Below are 12354 nucleotides of genomic sequence, written 5' to 3' on the forward strand. Positions count from 1 at the left end.
TGAGCACCATGGAGGAAACTGTCAGGAGCTCAATGATAGCAAAGACAGTGCCAAGATTACATTATCAACACTTAACAAACTCATGCAGGCTTTTATAAATCTTTTGAAACAACTAATTCCATGTATGCAGGCAGTACCATGGTACACATAGCATAATGTAATAATGTATTCAATTTTGATGAGCGCACCAGAGCAGAAAGTGTAGTGCAAATAGCATGCTTGGTTCAATACTTTTTATTTAGAATCCTTATAAAAACCTCCTTAAAGGGTACCTCTCATCAAAAAAACTTTTTGATATATTATAGATTAATGTATGCAGAATAACTTTACAATTGCATGTTATTAAAAAATATGCTTCTTTCTATTTAATTTTCCACTTTGAAGAAATGACCACTAGGGGTCTCCCTACCAGTCCTGGCAGCAAGCATTTCAGACTCATGCTGGAGTCCTAAACACTACGAGCTGCCAGTCTGCTTTGTTCACAAAGGAGAACACTCAGAGCTGCCAGCCTGCTTTGTTCACAGCCCGTTTGGCTGTGAACAAAGCAGGCTGGCAGCTCTGAGTGTTTAGGACTCCAGCATGAGTCAGAAATGTCTGCTGACAGGACTGATCGGGAAAAATACAATAGAAAGAAGCATATTTTTCATTAACATGCTATTGGAAAGTTATTCAACATTCATTACGGTAATCTAAAATATATCAAAAGTTTATTTGATGAGAGGTACCCTTTAAGAATTTCTCCATACACAAATATAGCAGAACTGAATTTGTCACGTGGAATAACTTATTGTCATTTAACAATATGTGATCTCTAATATCAAACAGGGCTGCAAGTAAACCTACTAGTTTTTTCTTTATATCAATATAAAGTAATAACCATGCACAAAACAAACCGATCAATCACAAATTCAGTCCCGCTATATCTGATAATATATTTTTTTTTTTTTTAAAGTGCCTTTGCACAGACTTTAGAAAATAGATAAGGGAATTTTGTGCCTTGCACTTCCAGTCATGACACTTGTGAGTACTCAGAGAGGCTCTCAAGTGGAGCCAACAGACAAGAGACTTGTTACTGTACCCGTGAGGTTCCTTTATAAAGACGGCAGAGTTCATTGAATGCCTGCAGCTGCTGTGGGTCGAGGACGGAATCAGAGCTTGACTGGAAAAAAAAAACAAAATCACTCAATATTAGTACAAAAAGCAGCTGCTGCTCTACATAAAAAACAAGAAACAGCTAAAGCAGAAAGGATTATGAAGTGAACAACATTCTACTATAGGGAGCCTACAATTTCCATTCTGTCTAAGGGTGCGTTCACACTACGGAATTACCACAGAATTCCGCGAGCTGAATTCTGCGAGCGTAATTCTGCAGTGTGAACTTAACACTAGTGTGAATGGGTCTCCACAAGATCTACATATGCCCATAAAGTCTCACTGGACCATAAATGACACTTTCTATAGGCTCAAGTAAATAAAATGTGAATTTTAAAGAGTGAATATAAAAAAATTGCTCTGTTTTTGCTCTATTTAGCTTCTTGTTGAGGGTTACACCAGTATGAATTAAAAGTGTAGAGCGTGCCTAAGCATTTAGATGGTGCAGGTCTACAGAAGGGAGCTGGCATAGTTTACAGTGTTTAAAAAAAGAAAGAAAAGAAAAAAGCGCAACTTGGAAGCCTTGTAAGCAGCGCCCTGTCCTAGCATTGTACAAGCAATGCAATTGAGTATGGAAGTCAAACCACAAACTTTTACATGTAACAAATTTAAAAAAGGAAAAATGTATTTTATATATATATATATATACAGTGATCCCTCAACCTACAATGGCCTCAACATACAATAGTCTCAACATACAATGGTCTTTTCTGGACCATTGTAAGTTGAAACCAGACTCAACATACAATGCTACGGACAATCCAGATGTGTGCATTGTGTCAATGGCCGGAAAAACTGACCAATCAGAATGGGCAATTTACTGGTAAAACACCTGTATTACTGAAGCGTATGCACTGACTGATGTCTGGTAGTGCCCCCTACCAGACATCAGTCAGTGCATACGCTTCAGTAATACAGGAGGTATTACATGTTCTGTACACTTTACCTGTACCAGGGTTACCTGCTCCTTTGGACACCAGGTAAGGGCGACTCCATTTTACTTTTTTAGGACATTGCATGTACTGTACAGGACCCTGAAGAAGCTCCTGTCCTCTACATAGACCAGTGTTTCCCAAGCAGGGTGCCCCCAGCTGTTGTAAAACTACAACTCCCAGCATGCCCGGACAGCCTTTGGCTGTCCGGGCATGCTTGGAGTTGGAGTTTTGCAATAGCTGGAGGCTCCCTGCTTGGGAAACACTGACATAGACAGTGATTACAGCTCCCAGCAGATCTTTCTTTCTTTTCTATGTAAGGATTTGCTTTATCTATATTAGTTATCTACTTATTCTTCTTTAATTCTCACTTTTTCCTATTTTTTGGATGACATTTTGGGGGCTTCAGAACCAATTACCAGGTTTCCATAGAGTTCTGGTCTCAACATACAATGGTTTCAACATACAATGGTCGTCCTGGAACCAATTAATATTGTAACTTGAGGGACCACTGTATATATATATATATATATATATATATATATATATATATATATATCTATGGGGGATTCAGCTACAGCTTTTAATCTTAATGTGAAAAAGCAGTAGGTCAGTGGTCTCAAAACTTTGAACATCCAGATATTGCAAAAACTACAACACCCATCAGGCCTTTACTGCCTACGGCTGTCCAGGCATACTTGGAGTTGTAGTTTTGAAATATGTGGAGACCACTGCAATAGGTTGCAACCACTGAAAGTTTGGAGACCACTGCAATAGGGGAAACAAAAATCCAAGCCTATGGGGATTTATCGCAATATTGGTTGCTGAGAATCTGAACGCATTCTTATCTGCACCCTGACTGTGTTTTATTGTAATATTAAGTCAGACATTTCTAGACCTTGTATACAAGATGAAAAGCAATGAGATAACATTGTAAAGAATGCCTGAGAACGACACCATTTGAGTCTGGAACCAGTTTATTTTGGGTAAATATTGCCAAACCCGGATACATTACTGTGTGAGCATTCATATTACTGCAAACATAGTAAATTATCTGGCTTTAGTCTGTTCCTTTTATCCACAGGCTGGTGGCAATCTAAGTAGCCCCGAGCCCCCCTTGCTAGCACTGTGAAAATTCAGCGTGTAATTACTTCTTCTGAACTATTTTCCACTATAAACCTTAGCGCCTTCTCTTCCTCAACAACACATATAATTTCTCTGTTGTCATGGTTACTCGTCAATTCCCCCCCTTCCTTTTCCTTGTTCCAGAGTCCACTCTCAGGACTACTCCAGACACATTTAGAGACAGAACTAGGAATTTCATTCACAATCATGGAAATAGCTTAGGGCTCGTTCACATTACCGCCGTGCTCCGGTATATGGAGCTTTGCTGGCCGCTATGTTGGAACAATGGGAGTTTAATGTAGAAAAAAAAAACAGTGCATGTCCTATTGTTTTTCTCTGGTAAAATACCAGATCCCTGATGGACCCCATTCACACCAATGGGATCTGTCAGAACCCGCTGACCCAGAATGGGATGGAGCACAACGGCAATGTAAGCATAGCCTTACAATAACCTGCATATTCTCTATATGCATGATTCTTAAAATCAGATACAATAACATTTGGTGACACATTCCCTTTAAGGATAGGGGATACGTTTCAGATTGTGGAAGTTGGACCACTGGGACCCACCGCAATCTCCCATACAGGCCTCTGGCTCTCCGTCCAACAAACCCCCTCAATGCATGGTCAACAAAAAAGGAAGAGAAATGTGATGATGTCACCATAGTGGTTGTCTTTGTTTTAAAGGAGTACTCCAGGACCCAGAAACTTATCCCCTATCTTAAAGGGAAATGAATAAATAAAATTGTTCTATCAAGATAAAGCATTTTATTTATGTATTTTGTTTTTTTTAATGAAGTTTCTGAGGAGCAGTGACCTGTCAATGGAGTAGTCAGGGAAAGAAAGAGTCGACAGAAGGCAAAGAGCATGGAGGAGGGGCACAACAAAATGGTGACAGTGGAATTGAAAAAACTACAAAACCCCCTCCCCCTCTCCTTTTGCATACAGACAGAAGAGGAAGGTAGACAAGCGAGGCCAGATTTGCAGCACTCCCTTTATAAGTTCCTTGCTTTCACCAGATTCCTAATGTTAGCTCCCTCTGCTGGTCAACAGTGGGAGATATGTTATTAATACATTTGTCATATTTTGTGACAAGTACATTTAAAAAAAAAAAATTATTTCCAAAAATATACAAAAAATTGTGAAAAAAAATTATTTCACCTAAAGAAAAAAAATAAAGAAAAAAGAAAAACATTTGGTGACACATTCACTTTAAGGATAGGGGATACGTTTCAGATTGTGGAGGTTGGACCACTGGGATCCACCGCAATCTCCCATACAGGCCTCTGGCTCTCCGTCCAACAAACCCCTTCAATGCAGGTCTATGGGAGAGCCGGAGCCCCGTATGGGAAAGCATGTTGGCCGCCACTTCATGTGCTGGTCGAACACGCCCCATTCAGAAGGAGGGCCAGGGCCTGTACAGGAGATTGTACCTTATCCTTCCTATGCTTAGGATAGAGGATACGTTTTTTTATACCGGAGATCTCTTTTAAGGCAGAAATCAATTGCAAAAAGTGTTTTGTCTATTGGTAGGTTGTGTTATGTTTTGATGAAGTTCCAATAGTGCATATTATTATTTCCAGGTAGAAATGTATGTAAATGACACAATAGTATGTGTCCTTTGTCTCTGAAGGTGTGCTGTTGGGATCCTGTCAAAATAGTGTTTTTTTTCTATTTGGATGATGTCAAAATAGCATTTATATGTTGTCAGACTGTGTTCTATGTTAAATTGTGTTAGACTTTATTCACTGAAAAAGTTCTATTGTGATGATCTTTGTCTTTAGCCCATGGATGTGTCCTACCGTGATGTTAACAAATTGTTTATATCTTTTTGAAGCAAATATCGATTGTGATAATGTCACAATTTTGTTTCTTTTCATGCACAGGCAGATTTTTTTCCATTTTTTTTATTTTTGTTTTGTTTGTAAAAACAAGAGCAATCACTCCCACAAACCTTCTAAAAACCTTCCCAAATACTCACAGTCATGCCTCACAATAGACTTTTATATATATAGGCAGATTTTTATTGCGATTGTGCTGCTACAGTATTGGTCTTTTTGAAAGGGGAATCCAAACAAAACTAAATTCCATGTTCCAGTCTCTTCCCCATTCTCTTCTTTGTCAATTCTTTTACAAAATATTACAATGGGGCCTGTTGCATAGTAACAGTCTGAATCAAAATTCAATGACACACTTTTTCTACTTGCGTCCATGCGGATCTATGTGTTCCTCATACAGGCACAAGACGTTGCTGTATGATAAAGCTGCATTGACTATCCCACAACAAGTCATTGGCTGTGTTAGCATGTTAAAGGAGTAGTGTCATCAATAAAAACTTATCGCTGGGGGTTCGAGCGCTGGGGCCTCCCACGATCTCATGTATGGAGCCCCGAACCGCTCTCCCATAGAAATATATATGGAGGGGGCGTGGCGTGCCGCTCCAGGGGAGGTGCTTCAACCAGACAACCCTACAAGCCTCTCCCCCCCCCCATCTTAAACTTGTAGATAGGTGATAAGTTTTTATCCATGAGATATCTCCTTTACTCCAGACTAGGGTTTTGTTATTGTTTTTTTTAGCAAGATTCCGATTGAGTCAGGTATAAAAAACAACAACAACAACAAATGTCTACTTACCTCGCGCCGCTCCCCTAATACCTCTGTTGTTTCATTGTGGTCCCAGGTGCACTCCTTTTCCGGATTCCCTATGGTCAAGATGGAATGCTGCGGCTTAGCGAATCCCTGACCGCAGCAATGTCCCACCACAGCCTTAGCACAAGAAAAAAGACCTGAGCTGCAGCATGACGTAATGATCACAGCGAAACCGGAAGAAACGTGCACCAGGTACCACACTGGGACAACAGAGGCACCTGCGGAGCGTGGGAGATAAGTAGATGTTTATATTTTTTTTTTTTTACCTGACAAAATGGAAATTTTGCTTACCCTGCCCCCTCCCCCCCTCCATTCTGGAGTACCACTGTACAGTAGAATTTGTGTTCATCCCTAATCTGTGTTGTATTTTGATAAAGTAAGCCATAAATGTACCTCTTATGTCTTGGGCAAGATACAAACAATGGACCAGATTATTGAAGCATGTTTTATATCCAGAAAGAACCTTTCATCAAGTAAGTGCGTACCTGGCACTTACCTAATCAGGGGATTTCTAAATCTGAAATGCATTGTTCTGTACCTGTACTTACAACAAAGAAGAAAGAAACTAATACTTACCTTTGCATTTACTCTTGGGAGCTTTACTGACATTGTAGTCCCTGGTTTCTATCTAACCAGAGGAACAGGAGGGGAATTTCTGACTGATCCTTAACCCAGTTCACCTGGGATGACCTGCTGACTGCCACCTATTCATGACTCTGAAATGGGTACTTCTTTTGGCTCTGTTGAGTATTGTGCTCTTAGTACAAATCCTCTAGGTAAGTGCATTTTCAGCACTTTTAAGGTAACCTACTATTTTTTAATGTAGGACAACCTCTGTAAGTATTTATTTATTTTTTTAAATCAACTGGTGCCAGAAAGTTAAACAGATTTGTAAATTACTTCCAGTACTTATTAGCTGCTGAATACTACAGAGGAAATTATTTTCTTTTGGAACACAGAACTCTCTGCTGACATCACGAGCACAGTGCTCTCAGCTGACATCACGAGCACAGTGCTATTTGCTGACATCTCTGTCCATATGCTGCTCAGGACAGTTACTAAAATGGACAGAGGTGTCAGCAGAGAGCACTGTGTTCCAAAAAGAAAGAATTTCCTCAGTAGTATTCAGCAGCTAACATTGGAAGGATTAAGATTTTTTTTCAATAGAAGTAATTTACAAATCTGTTTCTGGATCCAGATGATAAAAAAAAAAAAAAAAAGCTTTCCACAGGAGTACCCCTTTAATGTGGGTCTTATTAAAGTGGTATTCCTATCTCAAACATTTATGGGATATCTAAATATTTGCAGGTTCCTTAGGTGGGACCTGCATCAATCAAACATTTATAGCATATCCTATGTAAATGAAACATAGTTTTCCAAGAGTATTATGAATGCATGCCCCACACCCCACTGTTCCAGTCATAAGAAGAATGCGGTGTATTCACTGTTTGGGAAGCAACTCTGCTCCTATCTACAGTGCCTTGCATAAATATTTAACCATTGGACTTTTCTACATTTTGTCATGGTATAACCACAGAATAAAATTTATTTAAAGGGGTATTCCGAGCCAAAATATTTTATCCCCTATCCGCTGCTGAGACCCCCCCCCCCCCCTCCACACGATCTCCCTTCAGCACCCGCATTTAATGAGGGTGCTGAATCTCCAGTTTCGGAAACCTCTGGGTTTCCGGGACTGGGGATGTGACGTCATGCCAAGCCCCCTCCATTCATGTCTATGGGAGGGGGCGTGACCTAACGTGTTCTTGTGAACTGCTGTATGATCATGGGACACTGGTATTTTATCAGTATATGGTTCTTTAAAAAAAATATATATACTTTTGATATTTGTATTTATCTAGCTGACACGATCATGATAGCAATGTATTTAAACCTTTCACCTCCCTAGCCAGGTGCGCATGATTAAGGGGTCCGTCCCTGAAACGTTATGTCAGGAATATACAGCACTCTATTAGTCATGCTTTTTTTTTTAAAGGACTATTTACTTGTAAACCATAAAGATATGGAAAATAAAAGTGAAAATCTTTGCATGGATCAGTGTAATAGGGGGTTGATTGCTCAAGCCTGTAGCTCAGGCTTGGAGCAATCAAACGCCGATCGGACACAACGGAGCAAGATAAGGGGGCCTCCGCTTGCGTCCTAGCTGATCGGGACATCGCGATTTTATCGCGATAGTCCCGATCACCCCGACTGAGCTGCCGGGAAGCTTTTACTTTCATTTTCGACGTGGCAATCAACTTTGATTGCCGCGTCTGAAGGGTTAATAGCGAGCGGCACAATGATCTGTGCCGCGCGCTATTAGCCCAGGGTCCCGGCTATCAATAGCAGCCAGGACCGACCCGATGTTATGCAGGATCACGGCATGACCCCGTGTTAAACACCGGGACATATAAACATATATGGTATCGCTGCGTGGTAAATGTCTGAACTATAACTATATCCTAAGGATAGGGGATAGGTTTCAGATTGCGGGGGGTCCGACCGCTGGGGCCCCCCCACGATCTCCTGTATGGGGCCCCGACAGCCCGCGGGAAGGGGGCGAGTTGACCACCGCACGAAACGGCGGCTGACATTCCCCCTCAATACAACTCTATAGCAGAGCCATAGCAGTATGGCTAATTTGATCACTTTGCATGACACAAGACTAGTTTCATGCTTAGTAACAATCATACAAACACTTCCCTTTTGAATCCTTCTTTTATTTCTCTCTTCTGGGAAAATAAGTTCTAGCAAAGTCTACAATGCCTCAATAGCAAAATGTGTTTAAAACTTAGTTATCACCATCTTTTATTGTGCCTCTTAGGACATTACTGTCAACACGCGCTATATGGCCAGCGAGCCGGGGCGTCGCACAGAGAGATCCTGGAGAGCCCTAGTGGTCGGACCCCCCACGATCTGAAACTTATCCCCTATCCTAAGTTTTTCACCAGTGGACTACCCCTTTAAGGGGTTATACAGGTAAGAGCTTCCACATTTCACCAAGACAAGACCATCCATACAAACTGACAAGCCAGGCAAGGAGAAAGCAAATGTGATGTATCAAGCTTATAAAGAAATCTTACTATCCAGAAAGAAGTCTTAAAGTTCACCCAGTATGCAGAAATGTTTAATTCCTCAATGGAGTGCTGAAGCTTTGCAGTTGAATTTGCTGCACCATAAGCTTGCACTGTGCTGATTCATTACCAGTGGATATATGCCTATAGAGAATGTTATATACAGTAACATCCATCTGAAAGCTTATGGGTGTCTGGCATATATGATTCCTACCAATTTAAATATGTTAGGCAGTATTGCTAGTTTGATCATTTTGCATGACACATGACTAGTTTCATGCTTAGTAACCATGACTAGTTTCATGCTAAGTAACCATGACTAGTTTCATGCTTAGTAACCATCATACAAACACTTCCCTTTTGAATCCTTCTTTTATTTCTCTCTTCTGGGAAAAGAAGTTCTAGCAAAGTCTACAATGCCTCAATAGCAAAATGTGTTTAAAACTTAGTTATCACCATCTTTTATTGTGCCTCTTAGGACATTACTGACAAACTCCGAGGTGGTCTTTATTTAACACTATAAAGTTTATGTTGAGAAAACATGTAAATACAAGGTGTTATATGGATGAGAGCTATAACGCTGCATATTTTGAATACTTGTGCAAATTAAACGGAAGCCTCTGAATACATTGAAGGCATCTTCTTTACAAAGATTCTGTGTGATATTTGCGTATACTCAAAGAGCTTTCACATTTCTATAGCCTTTAAATATTTTATTTTTTAATAAAATATTTATGAACTGCATATTTTGCATAGAGATATGAATAATAAATAAGATATGTATCAGTCTGGGAGTCCAGAACATCTGCCAGCTTACTTTTTCTTTTCCCCTCAAGGGTTTTTGCAGTGATGGTAATTTCTGATGAGATTAAGCAGTAAACAAGGGTGAGAGGAGGCCATCTCAGCCGCTCTATAATGACCATGTCTGGGTGAGTATTAGAGGAGGGTAGTGAGGCCGAATCATCTACTGTGCAGAACATACAGCACCATTCTGACCCTTCACACATGCAATCTTATCATGAGAATGTAATAATGCTCACAAGACCTATTCACCTGACTACCAGTATGTGATATTTATGCTCTTTAACAATTTTATCTTCTATATTTATTTGGGGTTACCAAAACATGTATCTAGGTTTATCCAATAGTCTAGTTTTAAACACAGAAAAACAATAGAAAGTGCCTATGGGAACAATACTGAGATGCTTGGTTATATTTGGAAAAATACAAACAAATAAATATAATAGCATACCAATAGGCCATATGCACACAATACTAGTATTCTTCTGTTTAAAATGTTTTTACAAAAAAACAAAAAAACTTTTAACAAAGTTTTGATCGGGGCTCTAAGTGGTCAGATCCCCACTGGCTGATAGAACGAGCCAGAAGAAGAGATTGGGTGAGCACTTCTCTCCTTGGCTCTTTGCTCTAAGAAGAGGAGAGCAGCGAGCCAGAGAGAGAAGCGATCAGCAAGTGCGTCTCCTGGAGGTTTTTAAACTTTTGACATATCCCCCTGACATGTCAAAAGTTTTTTTTCTTCTTTTAAATGTAGTAACTCTAACCTCTGAGAGCTGTAATATGGTACCCACTGCAATGTACTGTACATCCATATAATAAAAAAAATGTATTTCTTTAGAACCAACAATTTTCATCGCACATTAAAATTCTGAGGGTACAAATGAAGATACCGTATATATTCGAGCATTAGCCGTTCCGAATATAAGCCGAGGCCCTTAATTTCACCCCATAAACCCAGGAAAAGTTATTGACTCAACTATAAGCCTAGGGTGGGAAATACATCATCCCCCTGTCATCATCACCCCCGTCATTAACATCCCCCGTCATTATCACCCCGTCATCATCACCACCGTCATTATCAACCTGTCATCATCAACCTGTCATCATCCCCCTCCATCATCACCCCCGTCATTAACACCCCCATCATCATCACCCCCGTCATTAACACCCCCGTCATAATCACCCCTGTCATCATCACCCCCGTCATCATCACCCCCGTCATCATCACCCCCGTCATTAACACCCCCATCATCATCACCCTGTCATCATCACCCCGTCATTAACACCCCCGTCATCATCACCCCCGTCATTAACACCCCCGTCATCATCACCCCCGTCATTAACACCCCCATCATCATCACCCTGTCATCATCACCCCCGTCATTAACACCCCCGTCATTAACACCCCCATCATCATCACCCTGTCATCATCACCCCCGTCATTAACACCCCCGTCATCATCACTACCATCATCATCACCCTGTCATCATCACCCCCGTCATTAACACCCCCGTCATCATCACCGGCGTCATTAACACCCCCGTCATCATCACCCCCGTCATCATCACCCTAGTCATTATCAACCTGTCATCATCAATCTGTCATCATCAACCTGTCATCATCAACCTGTCATCATCACCCTGTCATCATCACCCTGTCATCATCACCCTGTCATCATCACCCCCGTCATCATCACCCTAGTCATTATCAACCTGTCATCATCAATCTGTCATCATCAACCTGTCATCATCAACCTGTCATCATCAACCTGTCATCATCACCCTGTCATCATCACCCTGTCATCATCACCCCCCTTGTCCTCATCCCCCTCGTCATCATCCCCCCCCGTCATCACCGCCTGTCAATCCCTTATCAGTGGTCTTCAACCTGTGGACCTCCAGATGTTGCAAAACTACAACTCCCAGCATGCCCGGACAGCCATCGGCTGTCCGGGCATGCTGGGAGTTGTAGTTTTGAAACATCTGGAGGTCCGCAGGTTGAAGAGCACTGTGGCCTTCGTCATCATCCAGACCCCCTTTTTGTTTTCTACTCACCTCCCCAGTTTCTCAGTGGGAAGGAAGGGTGAGTTAGTCAGGGCCATCTATGCTGCAGGGACCGTCCGATGCGGAGGGTTAGTCGTTCCGGGCTGTCCATCTTCACCGGGAGGCCCTCTTCTCCACTCTGGGCCGGCCACAGACTAGTTGCCTTGCCTTGACGATGACGCGCAGTGACATCCCTGTGCATGAATGTCCCTGCGCGGTGGCTTCAATGCAGCATCACTAGTTCAGGGCCGGCCCGGAGCGGAGAAGAGGGCCTCCCGGTGAAGATGGACAGCCTGGAACGACTAACCCTCCCCACCGGACGGTCCCTGCAGTATAGATGGCCAAAGATGGAAGGCCTGGACCAACCCCTCAGAGCTTAGCCCTCCCAGCTAAGCCACTCCTCACAGTTCACTTGAGTATAAGCCAAGGGGGGGGGGGAAATCGTGCTGAAAAACTCGGCTTATACTCGAGTATATACGGTTAAGTATGAGACATTATAATAGTACACACTAAATATTCAAACAAAAGGAGTGAGGGCTCTGGTTATGACAGCTTAAAATCTATGCCTCCAATTTCAAAACAGAG

At 41.7% G+C, this 12354-nt stretch overlaps 1 protein-coding gene across 5 annotated transcripts in view; it reads right to left on the bottom strand.

Moving 5' to 3' along the window:
- The window catches only part of VPS8 (VPS8 subunit of CORVET complex), a 281893-nt gene that overhangs the window by 6518 nt on the left and 263021 nt on the right, over positions 1-12354 (bottom strand). For all 5 annotated transcript variants that reach the window (XM_056535311.1, XM_056535309.1, XM_056535310.1 and 2 more), the window contains one exon: positions 1079-1159. In XM_056535311.1, the coding sequence (XP_056391286.1) occupies positions 1079-1159 (81 nt within the window). The remainder of the gene's footprint in view (positions 1-1078; positions 1160-12354) is intronic.

Source organism: Hyla sarda, chromosome 8, assembly GCF_029499605.1.
Source record: "Hyla sarda isolate aHylSar1 chromosome 8, aHylSar1.hap1, whole genome shotgun sequence".
Classification (NCBI taxonomy): domain Eukaryota; kingdom Metazoa; phylum Chordata; class Amphibia; order Anura; family Hylidae; genus Hyla; species Hyla sarda.